Source organism: Perca fluviatilis, chromosome 15 (assembly GCF_010015445.1).
Source record: "Perca fluviatilis chromosome 15, GENO_Pfluv_1.0, whole genome shotgun sequence".
NCBI lineage: Eukaryota > Metazoa > Chordata > Actinopteri > Perciformes > Percidae > Perca > Perca fluviatilis.
The window spans coordinates 5,659,517-5,676,768 of record NC_053126.1 but is presented as its reverse complement, the minus strand read 5'-3'; the positions used below and the strand labels follow the sequence as shown (position 1 = coordinate 5,676,768).

Genomic DNA, 17,252 nt, shown 5'->3' with positions numbered 1-17,252 from the left:
TACATTTGGGAAACTTAAAACATATATGTAGAATATTAGTTCAGAGCGCACAGAGCTGAATCAGATAGGACAGATAACAAGACATTTATGTCCTGGTCAGTTTAAATGTCATAAAATAAAGAGAAATGTAATAGTAGTTGGATCTTTTTTCTTCTAATATTGGGGATTTTTTTAGTTAAATTGACATCAGACTAAATGTTTATTGATGATGTGGTCTAATTGTTGATGATGTGGGGGAAATAAATGCATCACTATTCATTCCAAACTTCTTGACGGCACCAATGATATCACTGGGGATATTTGGACAATAGAGCCCCTCCTCTGTGTCTACTAAACCTTCAAATAACCCTTCTCCCTTTTACGTTGCTCTCTGTCCTCCTTGCTCTGTCCTCTCACCTTTGCCCCCACCTGTCCTACCCATGATGCTTTAAGTGTCTCTCAGCCTGTTCCATGTGCTTGTGCTGCTGCAACATTACAGACGCTTGGCAAGGACTAGCGCAGCCTTGAGCCTATGCTACGGCTAGTGGCTAAAGCTTTGCTTAAGCTTGACTGTGCTAAGGCCAGGCTACGCTACAGCTAGGCTGCGCTCTCGCCGCCGCACTGCCCCGCCCTGCCTGAGGCCACACCCCTGTCACCTGCTCTGTAAGTAGGAAGTGCCCCTCCCTCTATTCTTCGTTGACCGCTAACATGGGCCATGCTGAAATTTAACTACATTACACAGAACATTAACTTTTACCTTTTTTTATTTTATTTTTTTATTGTTAGCACAAATTAAAGCTCTTTTAATGAGAGCCAGGGTTACCTCCACTTACCCAACTTTGTTTCTCCTGATGGCTCGTAAGAGTTTATAGGAAGACTTTTGGTGCTGTGCTGGGAAAGCGGATGTAACCACGGTTACTCAAACCTGGTACCAGCATTATACCAAGGGGCCTCACAGGGCTGTCCTCAGTGCTGCCTGTCGTGTCGTCTGCCTGCTTCAGTTAACACGTAGTGGATTCACAGTACAACATATGCTCCAAATTTGGCTCCTAAAACAAGTCCTGACGACGACGTGAAATTAGTTCTTGAAATATTTATTTTATGTTTGTCGTGACCCACAACAAAAGTAAAAAAGTTTGTTTAATTCAAAATAAGCCTCATAAATCAAATCAAGCATTAGTGTTTTTGGTTAAAGAGTAATTTAACACCTTGTTTTTGCCAACCTCCATTGGTGTAGCTTCTTACAGGTGTAACAGACTTAAAACTTCCTACCAGGGATGCACCGATTAGACTTTTTTTAATCCCAATACCCATACTTGGGATTCGGGTATTGGCCGATACGGAGTACCGGTCTAATACAGTGTTTAATTAATATGCTTCACTGTGCTATGCCTCACTGCGTGGATGTGACTGGGATCATTCTTTCATGTGTAAGGCAACATCCGATTCGACTTAAACATTGCTTTCCCAATTTTGTAAAACAAAATGTAAGAAATAAATACACATTTAAATTAGCTGAATTTGTATTTATTATTAAAAAAAAATTAACTGTGCACTAGCAACTTTGGTTAAAAAAAAGTCAAAATTAACCAGGAATAACAATTCAAGTGTAGATCTTTCAAATGCAGCAACTAATTGGTCAAAACTTAAATGGAAATTAAAATTCCAGTGTATAATGAAGGTGTTATATATAAACATAGAACTGAATTGAATAGATCGACCACATTGTCACAATTCCTGATCCAGCTTTCTGAGTCAGTATCGGCCCGATTTTACCTATCCGTATCGTATCGGTGCATCCCTACTCTCAACCAGAGAGGGCAGAAAAACTCTGACTTTCAGCCTGGTTTTACTTTCTAATAAAAACCTTTTGTAAACACAAATTATAGTTAATTTGGGGAATTGTATGACTGCTAATTGTACGCTTTTAATGTCCGTAAGACAACAAAAATATCTATATATATAAAGATATGTTATTGGACTGTGCATCCACTCGCAATGTTAACACTCTAACCCCTGAGGAGACGCTCCTCCTGCTCATCTGTTTCTATGGATCTAACTGCTAACTACCTGCAACGCACAGCTAACTGTGTGTGTGTGTGTGTGTGTGTGAGAGAGAGAGAGAGTGAGTGAGTGAGAGCCTTGCATGCAGGTATGTGGTAAATCCCAGTTTCTCCTGCTGTATCTTGCTTGGTGGTTTGGACAGTCTATTTTCTCTCTGCTGTTGTCTCTGATCACTCTACGTATTATGGTGTGTGTGTGTGTGTGTGTGTGTGTGTGAGAGACAGTCGGTTAATGTAATGTCCTGGCTGCTGTATCCTACACAGGGCTTAATTAAGTCTATGTATTTAGTTTATTGTCTTAAAAAGTTATTTTTCTTTTGTTAAGTCATCTTCTCAATGGTGCAGTCTGAGTCAGTAGGAAGTGGAAGTGAGAAGTAGGAAGTGCTTTGACCTTTGGCCCAGACTCGTGCTGCAGCCACTTTCATCTCTGAGCTGAAAATATTTTCTCTGAAACAGAAACCTCCGAGGACGACTACGAGAACGAGTCCGATTCGGACGACGATGGCGGCTGTGAGGAGAGCGGACTGGGTCTGCTGGCCAGGTTTGCGGCGAGCGCGCTCCCCGTCAGCTCCACCCCATTGAGCCTTGTCCATGATGAACGCCGCAGCAGGCAAAGCACTCTGGGTAAAAACTAAAAAAAATATGTAATAATATTTTGTGGAGAAGGCGGCAATAAAAAGGAAAGTAGAAAAACACATGGCTTACCTTATATCCCATATTTAAGTAACATGTAGAGAAGCCTGTTCTCCTCCTGCTTTTACTAATTTCACAGATCGCTTTTCGGTCCATAATTGTGATTTTTTTTTTTTTTTTGTGGTTGAGCAGGTTCAGCGCCTGAGCGTTTGTGCAGGATTATGTTATTGATTTATGGTTAAATATTCATTCATTTCTAATTGTCACATCAGGGTGCGTGTAATGATTTAGTCTTGAATTATTTATTCGTTTCAAATTGATCAATAAACCTATTCACAGGGTTATTGATTTCAGATCTAACGCCTGAGTTTATTACAGGCTGCATGTTTTTTTCTTTGTGTGTGTGTGTGTGTGTTTGTGTGAGAGAGAGAGAGTTAGGAAGAGTTTTTACACCATATAACCCTCTCTCCTCCCCTCCAGGGTCATCAGAGTGTGAGTGGTCAGACTCTGGCTCGGACATACGACTCAGGAAGTTCCCCTCTCTGCTGCACGGCAAACGCTCCGCCCCAGAGCTCCCCCTGTTGCCCCCGGCAACCCGCCGCATCGACCAGACCAGCCCCTCAAAGCGAGATGACTCTCTGCCAGTCAAACGCAAGCCTCTGCCCAAGCCGCGGCCCACGCCCCGGTCGCCGCGATCGTTCAGCTTCGACCTCCCCTCCGCCTCCGCCTGCGGGTTCGGAGGCTTCAGCGAGGACGAGGGCTGGACGCGGCGACGCAGCGAGAGGATCTTCCTCCACGATGCCACCACCTCAGCCAGTCCGATGCCCGCGTCGGCCTCCGCTTCCACCAGTCAGAGCTCCTCCTCCAGCTCAGCCCCACCTCTGACCCCGAAGCCAGCCTCCAGACCCAAAGCCTCTCCGCCCAGCAGAGAGGGGAAAGATGTGGTCAAAGTACGTCAATAATTCATCGGGTTGTTATTCACCAAACTGAGACGAGCCTGTAAAACAAAGAGGCCCGAGTCTTTTTTTTTTCCCGCCTCTGTTTGCTCCTCTTTCTTCTCTGTTACTGTTTCACTACTCTCCTCCTCCCTCAAACTCTGGTTCCCTCGCATCCTTTTGTCTCCCTTGACACCTCTGTGTGTGAGAGTGTGTGTGTCAGAGTGCCAGCAGCAGGGTTTCCCAGTACTTCAGTCACTGCCGCACTCCCCTGTTGTCAGTGCCGTATTGCTGACAAGAAAGGACAACTGCAGGCAGCCTGGCAGCATCCCAACCTCTGTGTGTGTGTGTGTGTGTGTGTGTGTGTGTGTGTGTGTGTGTGTGTGTGTGTGTGTGTGTGTGTGTGTGTGTGTGTGTGTGTGTGTGTGTGTGTGTGTGTGTGTGTGTGTGTGTGTGTGTGTGTGTGTGTGTGTGTGTGTGTGAAGATGTAAATCTGTCCAGTACATCCTCATTGCCGTCATTGCATGTAAAAAACATATGCATGTTTTTAACTGAGTATTGTGCCTTTCGAAAAGCAGAAAAAGAAGCTGAAGGACTCTCCTCTGCCCGTGAGCCCGTCCACTCTGTGCAGTCCAATCACCGGCACCCCTGCGCCCCTGAGCCTCAGCCCGGCTCGCAAGAGCCAACAAAAAGCCAAGACCAAGGCCAGAGAGGTCAGTGGGATGGCTCAGCTGCAAAAGTCATTATGGATGTGAACTTAATTATCCCGGCAAGGACAAAAAAAAGAACGTTAAAGTTGTTAGACCTCAATGTGCACGCTCCCACTACACATTGCACACACAGCGACAATAAGTCTCATGATAATTAGTGCTGGGAAATTAAAACGCCCTTGTGTTTGTGTTTTTTTTTTTTTTTGCAGCCTTCCAGAGGAGCAGTGAGCCGGCTGATGGAGAGCATGGCGGCAGATGAAGACTTTGAGCCCAACCAGGACAGCAGCTTCAGCGAAGACGAACTCGTCCCAACGCGCAGCAACAGCGTATCGGAGAGGTCCTCCACACCTGGTCAGTATGCAAAGACGCAATCCGGTACTGCTTCCAGATGTGGCTTACACAGGAAATAACAATGTGCTTATTTATCGCATGTGTTGTTGTGTTCAGCTCCAGTGCAGTGTGTGTTGGATAAGGATTCTCTGGTGGACGGACTCAGAGTTTTGATCCCGATGGACGACCAGCTATTGTACGCAGGACATGTGAACACTGTACACTCCCCTGACATGTGAGTACACATTTCAACTTTGGAGGGCAAAAAAAAGACTGCAGCACAGTGATTTATTTGTAGTCTTTAAAAGTGGAAAAATCTGTTTGCACTATTAAAAGCAGCAAATCAATCAGTGCGCTCCAATTTTTGTCCCCGCTGAAGTTTGCTGTCCTTGATTCAGCTGCGCATTGCTGGAAGATGTGTGGGGAAACCCAGGAGACTTAAAGCTATAGAAGAAAATATAGTTAGGCAACGTCTGCAGGTGCAAACCACAGTGACCTTGTTGTAAAGCCACGTTGATTTTTCATATGCACAATACAGAGAGGATTTGAACTGGTGATATAATTATTTGTTAAAGCCTAAGCTAAAGCCTAAGCTAAAGCCTGCTAGCGGATAGCTCAGCTTAGCATAAAGACTGCAAGCAGGGGCATACAGCTAGCCTGTATATACCCTGAATGTGTTAATTAGTGAGCTTTAGAGGTGCTGATAGACCAATGTAAACTTTGCACAGAGCCAGGCAACTTGTGTTACATTATTTACCGAGTCATTTATTAAGGCAAAATCTTCAGGTGTGCGTGAATGCCAAAAGCTTCAGAACGCCATCTTGTCCCGTCACCCAGCTGATGGGACTCAGACAGCGTCGTTAAAAGCTTTGGCCCTTTCTCACTGACCCTAAACGTTTGGTTCCCACATTTCCTCTGTGCAGATACAGTGTGGTGGTGGAGGGGGAGAGAGGGAACCGACCACACATCTACTGCTTAGAACAACTGCTGCAGGAGGCTGTGAGTGAACTCGCCCATATGGATCCTCTGCATTTATTGTAGACTCAAGGCTCCGCATATTTCTGTTTCTGGTGATACATGAGATGTGAGACGCTTTGCGGGGTTAGAAAAGTGAAAGCGTTACGTGCATGTGCAAAGTCTGCCCTGTGAAATAATGCATATACACTCTGTGCGTGCAGATCATCGATGTGAAGCCTCCGTCCGTGCGCTACCTCCCAGAGGGCACCCGCATCGCTGCCTACTGGAGCCAGCAGTACCGCTGCCTGTACCCCGGCACTGTTGTCAACGGTACAGCACCAGCACGCAAACACACACCCAGCACTTACATGACAGGATTCATAATCCACTTACACGGACGATTTAATTGTAGCTTGCAGCACAAACAAATATAAAACATATTTACAGAGCATAACGCAGCAGAGTTTATTACTTTGAAGAGCCGGATTGTAATGGGAACATAGCTGGTCTGCGTTCTGTTCTTATTGAACACTTACCATTCGGTGAGCTTTACTGCAATTAAACACTAAGAAGCAATACTGCTTGAGTGACTGGGTGTCACACAGTTATACAAATCAAAACGCATGCGTTACAACAGGTTTTTAATCTCTAAAAAGTGTCAAAATGAAATGTTCTCTGCTTACTTTCTCCTCCCCTAAACAGGAAGTTCAGATATTGACGAGAATGATGATCTCATCACCGTGGAGTTCGACGATGGCGACACAGGCCGCATCCCCCTCTCCCACATCAGGCTGCTGCCGCCAGACTACAAGATCCACTGTGAGAACACACACACACACACACACACACATAGTCATAGATAGTGTGCCTGCATGTGCGTGTGTATGCATGTGTGGGCCTAGGATCACGCCTGTCTGCATTTGCATGAATGCGTGGTGCATGTATGTTGATGGTTTTAGTCAAGTATTTTCCCAGTAGAGTGCCGCTAACTTAGAGCTATTCCGGTACATCGCTACTCTTTTTTAAATTAAATATATATCCGTATATAAAGTAGTTATTTGATGGTTGTTGTTTTTTTCCCAAAGCCTGGTTCGGCCGTGATCAAATACCGGGAAGAGACAACATGAAACCCTTTGCTTACAAAAAATGAAAATATTAATTGAGCATGGTGCTCAAAACACCATGTAACATTACAGTGTTTATCCCTGTGGGCACTTTTGTTGATATCTGCACATCAGAAGCTGGTGTAAATATTTTCCTTTTTGCAGACAGGGTGCTTCCAACATGTTGATGTTTTAGGAGGGAGTGAACACTGCAGAGTGCACACATATTATTAAAAAATACACAATGTTGTTCAAAATAGCTGATAATCTTGGCTCAGTGAGCATGCCATTATAGCTGATAATCTTGGCACAACAGCATGCCTCTATTTGGATGTTTGAGTTTTTTCTTGTTAAGAAACCTGAATAGCTATAATTCCCCGCAGCTATGATGAAAGCATGAGGAGCATATAGGTCCCATATTTCAGATAGGCCCTAAAACCTGCTGGCTCTCTGCTTCTGTCCAGGCGCTGAGCCGTCCCCTGCGCTGCTCGTGGCCAGCTGCTCCAGGAGGCGAGTCCGCAAATGCAGCAAAGAGGGCAAAGACGCGGGACCAAAGCCAGAGGAGACCGCTCCCAAGATCAAAGGAAAACCTGGTCGCAAACCCAAACCCAAACCAGGTGAGATAATTGAACCGCTTCCTCAGGAAATGATGGATGGATAAAATAATACAAGTCTTTGTCTCAAGACTTTTAGTATCTTCATTATTTCACCTAATGATTGTTATTACCAACCCCCCCTTCTTATTCTACTAAAAGATAATATCCTCTGAGTCTAATTCTACTTAACTCTAATGTATCAGTGAAAACGCTGGTAGACACAATGAGTCTCACAGAAATGATTGAAATTTCTCAAAAAGAAAAGGTTACGTGTCCCATGGGAGGTAAAAATAAGATATAACTAGGGCACTGTACATTAAGTACTGCCATCACATTTGTCATTGAGTTGAACGCTGCCTTTTCTCTTCTTTGAGTAATTCCATGGGACCAGTTAAGGACATCTCCTCCCGCACTGGAGCCAAATGTGTCGGCATTACATCATAAAATAAGAAATGGATTTCACGTTATTTGTGCTCATCACTGAAGAGCAGCGTGCTTCTCTCCTGAGTACCTTAATTATCCATTTGAGACAACTGGAAATGGACTTTGTTTATGTTGATTATTGGGAATAATAATAGAAATGACTTGCATGCAGTTTGTTTCTTATTTTAACATATTTATCATTAGACCATTAAAGAGGTAACATCAAAAAGGCTTATGTCATCTTTGTCTTTTGATTCATCTTTTTGAAACAACAGACCCAACAAAAATAGTTCAAAGCTCAGAAAGATCTTTCATCAAACAGCTCATGTTTGACCATGGCTGTCTCTGATATCACTTTTAATAAATTTGCAGCTTCGTGGTTGTGCTGTTAAAGCTCAGAGTCTGTTACTCTAGCTGTAATAAATGGCATGTTGCACGTGTTTGCTGATGCTGGCCTTGGTTCTACTAGGTAAGCAGTTCTGAAACGCAATGTTTTCATTTTATAATGGTTTCCTTTGCCCATTTGTATGCTGTTCTCAGCATGTGAGGCTGCAGACCGCAAAAAACATGAAGCCACACAATGAATGCGTCAGCGTCTCCAATGTAAACCCATTTAAAGTTGTAAAAAAATTAAATAATTCTTGAACCTTTTTGTTGTTTTTCCTTTCTAATTTTTCAGAGACCTCTATGAACCCAGATGGCCGAGAGAAAACCGATCATCCATCCTCCTCCACCCAGCCTGCAGAGAGACCCCCGGCTCCAGCCAAGCCCTCCCAGGACAGGACCTCCTCTGTCCAGAAGGCAGCTCAGGAGAAGCCCCGGCCTGCTTCCCGGCCAACAATGGGAACCCAGGCCAAACCAGGCCGCAAGAGCTCCGCCACGTCTCCCGCTAGTAGCCCTACCCTTCCCAACCCAATCCCCAGGAAGGCCAGCTCAGGCCAGTCTCCCGCTCCTAAACCCGCCCGCGCACTCCCTCCCTCCCTCTACCCCTCCACCTATGGAAAAGTCCTGACTGTGGATCTGTACAGCGAGCCCAACCTCAGCTCATACAACAACCAGCGCAGAGACCGAGAGATTAGCAGCAGTGTCAGTCCCACCAACAACAGACCAATGTGCAGACCCAATATGGCGACATCATCCGCTGCACCCAAGCCGAGTGCTTCGTCCACACCCAGACCAACCTCTGCCTCCTCATCCAAAACCAAACCCTCCTCGGAGCATCACAGACCCAGCCACAGTGCTGGACTCATCCCCAGCCCCATCTCCAGGCTGTCAACGGGCAAACCCGGCTCTTCGCTGACTTCCAGACCTTCCTCATCTTCGTTGTCGTCATCATCTGCCCCTAGACCCAAACTGAAGATGCCGTCTGACCAGCTTTCCTCCAGACCCAGCACCATCTCCAGGCCCAAGCCCAGCCCGGGGCAAAGTGACGTGGGCTCGGTGGTGAGACGCAAGCCCCTGTCTGCGGAGCCCCTCGTGAAGCTCGACCATGAAGGCGTCACCTCCCCCAAGACCAAGAAGACCAAGGCTCTGATGTTACTAGAGGGTCGGGGCGTCAGAGGAGATCACACCCCCATCACCACAGCCACAGCCAATCAGAAACTGCTAAAAGCCAAACCGCTGAGAGCTCTGGATAGAGGCCTGCCCGAGAAAGACTACAAAGCGCCGATGCTGGCTAAGGAGAAGGCAGAAGGTCGCGGCAGTGCTGCCAGAGGACAGGGGATGGACACAAGAGAGGAGAAAGGTAAAAGAGAGGAGAGGAAGGAGGTGGAGAAAAGAGAGGAGAGGAAGATGAAAGAGGAATCTCAGAGTAGCAGCAGCTCAGAGTCAGAGGAAGAACGGGAGAAAGGGAAGATGAAGAAAAAGAAGAAATGCACCTCAAGTTGCTCGTCCTCCTCTTCATCCTGCTCCGGTTCCTCCTCGTCTTCTTCGTCCTCGTCCTCTTCATCGTCCTCTTCGTCCACTGATGACTCTTCCTGCAGCTCAGATGAAGAGAGGACTCCCACTTCTCCACAAGGCCCCGTCACCCCACCTCCAGTACAGGACAAACCCAAAGAAGAAAATAAAGAAGGAGAGGAGGAAGAGGGGAAGGATGAGGTGGAGGTAAAAGTGGAAGAAGAAGAGCTGTCTCGTCTCTCACCATCTTCCTCTCCTTCGACCTCTCCGACTCCGTCTGCTCCCGCTAAACCAGCCACGGGGAAGGGCTCTGGGCAAAGGGGCCGTCCTCCGAAACCAAAGCCCAGCGGAGGAGAGGGGAAGGTGGGGAGACCGAAGCGGAGAGAGGGGGTCCACCTCCCCACGACCAAGGAGCTGGCTAAACGTCAGAGGCTTCCCAGTGTGGAGAACAGGCCCAAAATCTCTGCTTTCCTTCCAGCCAGACAGCTCTGGAAGTGGTTTGGAAAACCCACTCAGGTGAGGAGAAAAAAATCCCTCATGGTGAAATTTTGAAAAACACCTCCTAGGGTTGGGCGGTAATATGGTATACCGCGGGGTCTTAAAAATAGCAACGGTATCAGTTGTCATTTCAGTACTGTCATTAAAAAAAAATGCAATGCACTTATATAGGAGGCAAGGATTAAATATTAAATATAATTTATGTAATTATGTGTGGTTGTCATCACGTGATAGTGTGGAGGAGAAAGTAGTTTCTTTGTAAGTTGTTGTTATGTTATTATTGTTTCAGTATTAGTGTTTGGTATTCAACAGTTTGGTGACGCCGTCTGTGCGTCATTTTTAATTAGTCACGGTAATACCGTATACCGCGGTAAAATAGGGAGGTATTTGACGGTATCAAAATTTGGATACCCTAACACCTACTGTATTCGTCCAAATGTTCCTCCTTTCACTGTGTGACCAGTCTGTCCTCCTCTGCCCCCCCACCCCAGAGACGTGGTATGAAGGGCAAGGCCAAGAAGCTCTTCTATAAGGCTATTGTGCGTGGCCGAGAGATGATCCGCATCGGTGACTGCGCTGTGTTCCTGTCTGCCGGTCGGCCCAACTTGCCCTTCATCGGCCGCATCCAGAGCATGTGGGAGTCGTGGGGCAGCAACATGGTGGTCAGGGTCAACTGGTTCTATCATCCAGAGGAGACAAACCCCGGCAAGAAACTTACCGACAAGAAGGTAGGAGCCTGGCGTTTAAAAAAAATAAATAAATAAAGTTTTACTGACTTTTACTGGTTAAAGTGAATCTGCCCCCTCAAGCAGGACTGCCGCTCCTTAAACATTCGTTGGGCTTGTTAAGCCACAAAACTTGATAAATCACTATCTGAGATTTGTGATTTGTCACTCAGGAAAAGATCATTTTGTCTCTTGAAACATTTAGTCTGACTAACAGAAGGTCTTATTCACGAGTGAGAGTGTTTTGACACCTCTTTCATTTCAGGAAATGTAATTCATGAAAGGAGAATTATTTAGTTTAATCTCATAATAGAACCTTCCGCCTTCATTTTTCTCTCTTATTTCCTCATTGTAATACATCATGCTACCGTATCATTAAAAAGCCATGAGATAATCATAAAAGGTTCATCACGACCTTTTTAGCCTGATTCATTCATAGCTGTTAAAGTGCTCATATAGTGCTTTTTGGCGTTTCACCTTTCCTTTATTGTGTTATACACTACCGGTCAAAAGTTTGGGGTCACTTAGAAATTTCCACTCCATTATAGACAGAATACCAGCTGAGATCAGTTGCATTGTTTTTTTAACCAGGGCAGCAGTTTTCAGATTACATTATGTGCTTACATAATTGTAAAAGGGTTCTCCAATGTTTTCTCAGTTAGCCTTTTAAAATGATATCAGATTAGTAAACGAACGTGCCTTTGGAGCATTGGATGAATGGTTGCTGATAATGGGCAATGTAGATATTTCCACTTCTTTCCACTTCTTTCTACAACAGTCGAGAACCCTTTTGTAATTATTATCATTATCATAATATGAGCACTTATGTAAAAGAAACGCACGTCAGTCTGAACACATCATTGTGTATGATTAGTTTTTTGCTAAGTCTCCTGTCCTCTCCAGAACTGGGACCAGATGTGTGGTCAGTCTTTACCAGCAGCTCTGCACTCTTCTATCCAGAGGAAAGACTTCATGGAGGTGAGAAAGAAATGAAGCATTTAACTTGTGTTTTTCAACTCCCCTATTGATTATATCATAAACATAAATCAGACTAAAGGGATGCTTGGACAATATGGAGCCCCAAAACTGCATAAATGTAATTAAAGGCTATCCGTAAAAGTAACAAAAAACACATAACTGAAGTATCAATAAACAATGCTATTAGTTAAATACTAAAAATAGAAGAACATAGAAAGCTTTATACTTTTCCTCCAATAACTTGGTTAAAAAAAGCAGGTGTAACTCCTTGGTTCTTTTTTTTTTGTTTTTGTTTTTTTAATCTATTTTCTTCTACTTTCCCCAAGCAACATTGTTCTCACCACATTCCCAATTTCCATGAGGACTGTGTGGCTAGCTAATGTTGGCTTAGTTGAAATCCCCGGTAGCTAAACACACCATTTCATGCAGCGTGTTAGATTCAGGGAGAGGTACTGAGACGACGAAATGAGTGTGTTTTAACATCAGTTGTCTAAATTATTCACACGGTCCTCTCATCACTGATGTTTTGATTTATTTCATCAAGTGGTGGTGGGTCAACCAACTGGTTGGAAGTGAAAGAAAAAACATAAAGCTTTATATTTCTTTTGTGCTCTTTTTTTTTAGATTAGATTAAACTTTATTGTCATTGTGCAGAGTACAAGTAAAAAGACAGAGAAATGCAGTTTTCGTCCAACCAGAAGTGCAGAAAAAGGCAGAAAAGTGCAATGCGATATACAGGTATAGACAGGTGGTGCATAGACAGGAAAAGAAATATATTGCAGTGTTATAAGAGCAGAATAAATATGGCTATGTAATATGAACAATGTATGAACAACATGTAGGAAGGAAAACAATAAATATGGATATACCGAATGAACCATATAGACAGATATGTACAGTATGTACTGCTATCTGCAGTGTGGTAACATTATGAGAGTAGTAAGAATAAGTGTAGGTGCAGGATGAATAGTATGAAGAGCAGTAGAATATGACTATGTAATTACAGTATGTACATCTGTAAATAAATACATTTTGGGGCTTCACATACAACAGGTGAATGCAGTTAGTTGTCTAGTTGGGAAGAAAAGAAGTAGGCGTGTCATCCACAGCCTACATACTGTTTTATCAAAATTGCGATTTCGGCTCCTAATGTTCATAAAAACTTAGATTATTTTGCATATTTTTACACAATCGTGTTAAATAATCGTGATTATGATATTTTTCCATAATCGAGCAGCCCTAATATACACTAGATTTTGGATAAAAACCTCTGTCTTGTGTCGCAGCGCGCCCTCTACCAGTCGTCTCACAGCGACGAGAACGACGTGCAGACGGTCAGTCACAAGTGCCTGGTGGTCAGCGTGGAGGAGTACGAGCAGATGACCCACACGCGTCGCTACGCCGACAGCGAGGACCTCTACTACCTGGCCGGCACCTACGAACCCACCACCGGCATGATCTTCAACACTGACGGAGTCCCGGTCATCTGCTGAACAAACAAAAGAAAAAAACTCCCCACGAGTTGCTGAAACCAGATCAAGGCCCGACTCGCCGCCGAGTCAGACAGCGACCGGTCTTTTCCAAGTCTAATCACTGATCTTCATGATGGATCTTTCAATGAACTCAACCGCTCCGACACAATAACACACTTCAGACTGGACTGTCTTGAGCAGCTTCTACTACAGAGACGGGAGACACTAGAGAGACAGTATTACACGGAACACGTCTCCTGAAAAACCTTTGCACACACAGACCCCCATCAAACTATTTCACTTGTTAGTGTTCATGGGAAAAGCTTCTGAACACACACACAAGCACTTCAGTCCCCTTTTACATGTAAATATCTGCATAAACACACACACACACACACATGCACAGACATGTAAATACGCCCCTCCATGTAATACACACACACAGTTATATAGAGGAAAATATGAGTGTTTTATTTTCATGTAATAGATTTATGTCAGAGTACTTTTTTCTAAAGAGGTAAACAGCCGAGAAGCTTTAATGAACTGTGAATGATGATACAGGAGAGAGGACCGCGTCTGTCTGTCCGTCCTCCCTCTGCACTGGCAGGACGGATGGACAGAAAGACGGACGCAGGCGGCGGTGATGTGACGTTGTGATTATGATGTTGCAGTGGTGATGTTACAGGTCATGTTACAGTCATGTAAATGTATCTACAGAACAGCAGGAGCGACAGACCGAGAAAGAGACGCACAGTCCCAACAGAGAGCACTTAAATAAATAAAAAAAACACTTAAAGTCTATCCTCCTTTAATTTAACCCCTTTGAGTCACCGTGACAATCCTAATTCGGGCAGGCTGTCCAAACTGTCCCGTGTGCTACTAAAACTTCTTGACTCCCCCAGAGACTCAGGCTTAAAGAGAGAGGAAGGAATCTTGTACTATTAAAAGCACTTCCCATTTTCATCTTTGAGTTTCTTATCTTGAAGGAAAGATCCACCCAGAGAACACGTAAACACTATGAAACCAGTTCATGTCGATGTATCTCTTATGTAGTCGCTCGCCCATTTTTGCACTGAGGTTGAGCAACAACAACAGTGCGAAATGGATCCCAGAGGATGTAGAGACACCAGTTTCAATTCATTCAGTGACTGGTTGATGTTGAAAAGCATACTGGGAAACGTAGGACAAAAATGGGTAACCAAGAAAAGTAAACCATAACACTTGATCACAAAGTGACTCCGTGAATGCACTGAACAAGTTGATGTATTGACAGTGTTGGGGTCCTAAAGGGTGGATTTGTCCTTTTTATTTATTTATTTTATTTTATTTTAAGGTGTTTTCAGGGTTGTAAACATTGCAGTCGGTCGAAGATGCATTAAGGTCTATGCACTGATTACATCATGAACATAATTTCATTTTGACAATATCTTCCACAGATTTGCTTTTGTTCATTCGTCTTGGCTGCATTGTTTCAACCTCTAAATGTCCTGTGTTAGATTTTATTTTGAGTTTGCTTCTGCTGTTTTATGGACCTCTATCTTACCCCGTTCGATCAGCCCCTCCAGGCAATCATCTTAGACGTGAGTGCACTTTGAATGAGCTCCGCTGCAGAGGAGACTGACTGGGAGTCAATGTATGTCTTCCTAGAGTATTTACCTACCCCCCCCACCTGCCTCTTCTCTGTATGCCGGTGTGGCCCCTTCGCCCTTAGACACAGATAAACTAACACACGTCCCCTTTACATGTTCTTCTTTTCGTCTCTCATAGCTGCTTATTAGCTGATTTTTTTTCCCCCACGTGCCTAGTTTAACCGTTTTTAGGGTGAGACTGTTGAATGTCGTGCTCAGGGTTGTGAGCTTTTGGGCGGCCTTACTCTCCCAGGCCTTATGATAATGATTCGCCAAATCTCGTTTAGGTCCCGCCCCTTGCTCCCACCATCATCAAAGTAATCAGATTGGTGTTTTCCCCAGTAATGCCTTTCTTCTTTGTGATTTAAAGTTGAAACAACCCTCCGTTCCTGAGCTTTTAGCCCACTTTGTTACACTATTGTGTATAGAGTTTGTATCAGATCTATCAGTATCTATATACAGTATATAGTATACTGTATATATAGTATATATATGTGATTATCATGTTAATTTTCTTGTATGTTTCTTACCACGTTGCCCTCTGTCTGCTTTGCTGCAGAGACTGAAGATTGTCTTGTTGATATTCAATAGGTTTAATATTTTCTACTCTTTTGAGATCTTTTGGTTATGTCTGATTTTATTATAGGCTATATCATATTTGTACTCGCTCTGAGATGGCTGCGTGACGTCTCGAGGACAGCCCGCAAGGTGTTAATGTCGTTAATGTGACGTATTCCCGATTTAAAATGACAAAAGACGTCTGCCAGTATGGTGGCATTTCAGTACGGGAGAGGTAAAATGAAAAGTTTGATAATGTGCTGCTAGTGGTTTAAACCGGTACCAAGTGACTATATGTGCTGTTTTCTAAGATTACTCGTTCGATTGATGTCAGAATATCTTATCTGCTTATCTTTGTAAGCTATCCCACAAACACACATGCGCACACTTACACACCTTTGTAACCCTTTAAGGTGTGTGTTATTGCCTTCCAATCTCTATTTGCCCCCTATATCCATCCAAAGCCCAGCCTAAGGCCTTCAAACAGGGTCCAACACACACACACACACACACACACACACACACACACATATGAACACGTATTGCCCACTTCGCCTTCATTTTCATTTGGTGTCATATGTTTTGAGATCCTGACTTTGTATATGTTCTTTTTACAACAGTTTATGTTTTACTTTGGCTTGTCTTTAAAATGTTTGTTTTTGCTGTGATTTATTTTTTCAACTCTATTTTTTTTTTTTTTTTTTTTGCATGTTTCCGTCACTTGTTTTCCTGTTGCTTCCCCTCTCTGAACAATCGTCCACGCCTCTCAAGCAATACTGCTGACAGGCACTGGGAGCTAGCTGCTAGAAAGAGAGAAGAATGGGAGAGAGCGCAAAAGAGAGAATGGGAGAGAAAGAGAGAGAGAGAGAGAGAGAGAGGTGGACTGGAGGCTGGTTCTTCGTCTGCTGTTCCTTCAGTATATTGTCGTCCTGTTAAAGAAAAAAAAGATTATTTTGAAAATAAATAGAAAAATAAGTTTTGTAAATGATCCTTCACTGTCGAGTGGAGAAAAAGCTATCAGAATATACTTTGTACACATGTCTAATCTTGTAAAAATGCAAAAAGAATACATTTTAGAGATGAATCTGAAACCAGATATATTCTGCTACCCTATACTGTATGTGTAAGGTTTTTTTTTCTGTTTTTTACAGACAGCAACCACGTTTATCAGTGTTTCTTTTAAATTGTTTTAGTAACTCAATATTTTATAGTTAATCAATAAACAGATGGAACTGTACTGTTGGTGTTCTGTGAGTCTCTGGCATGAAAATATAGCTCTTTTATTTCTTAAAGCCTTTCTCTTGATGACATTTGTGTTTAAACTGCTAAAATACTGCACTTTTTCCTTTCATCCTCACTATAAGCAGGAATACAGTTTTGATTCATTTTGAATTTTAGTTTCATCTTCACAAAGATATTTTAAAGGAAAAGTTTATCATTTCGGGAAAGGCGCCTATTGCTTTCTTGCTAATAGTAAGATGCAGAGATTGATACCACTCATATTAGTTAAATATAAGGTTAAAGCCAGCAGCGGGTTAGCTTAGCATGAAGACTGGACTTGTACAAATTGAATAGACCGGATATAATGTGTGAATTAGTGAGCTTTGGAGGTGCTAGTAGGTGGTTTTGTTACTTTTGGGCAGCCCTGCTAGTCGTTTCCAGCATAGACTTCAAATAAAGATGGAGGAAGCCAAGTCCCGCCCATACACTCGCCCGACCAATCGCGAGTCAGTCTCAGCTGTCATCATCATGACATTTCACCCCATTT

General features: G+C 43.6%; 1 protein-coding gene across 5 annotated transcripts in view; it reads left to right on the top strand.

Annotated features, from left to right (window-relative positions):
• tnrc18 (trinucleotide repeat containing 18) overlaps positions 1-14,908 on the top strand; it is a 55,688-nt gene extending 40,780 nt beyond the window's left edge. For 4 of the 5 annotated variants that reach the window (XM_039824640.1, XM_039824636.1, XM_039824638.1 and 1 more), the window contains 13 exons: positions 2,499-2,666; positions 3,156-3,625; positions 4,186-4,323; positions 4,530-4,671; positions 4,768-4,885; positions 5,574-5,649; positions 5,829-5,937; positions 6,310-6,426; positions 7,175-7,327; positions 8,409-10,141; positions 10,615-10,851; positions 11,752-11,826; positions 13,113-14,908. In XM_039824640.1, the coding sequence (XP_039680574.1) occupies positions 2,499-2,666; positions 3,156-3,625; positions 4,186-4,323; positions 4,530-4,671; positions 4,768-4,885; positions 5,574-5,649; positions 5,829-5,937; positions 6,310-6,426; positions 7,175-7,327; positions 8,409-10,141; positions 10,615-10,851; positions 11,752-11,826; positions 13,113-13,319 (3,743 nt within the window). In that variant the 3' untranslated portion in view covers positions 13,320-14,908. The remainder of the gene's footprint in view (positions 1-2,498; positions 2,667-3,155; positions 3,626-4,185; positions 4,324-4,529; positions 4,672-4,767; positions 4,886-5,573; positions 5,650-5,828; positions 5,938-6,309; positions 6,427-7,174; positions 7,328-8,408; positions 10,142-10,614; positions 10,852-11,751; positions 11,827-13,112) is intronic. The other variant, XM_039824639.1, reaches the window with a different exon arrangement.
• Positions 14,909-17,252: the final 2,344 nt, after the last annotated feature.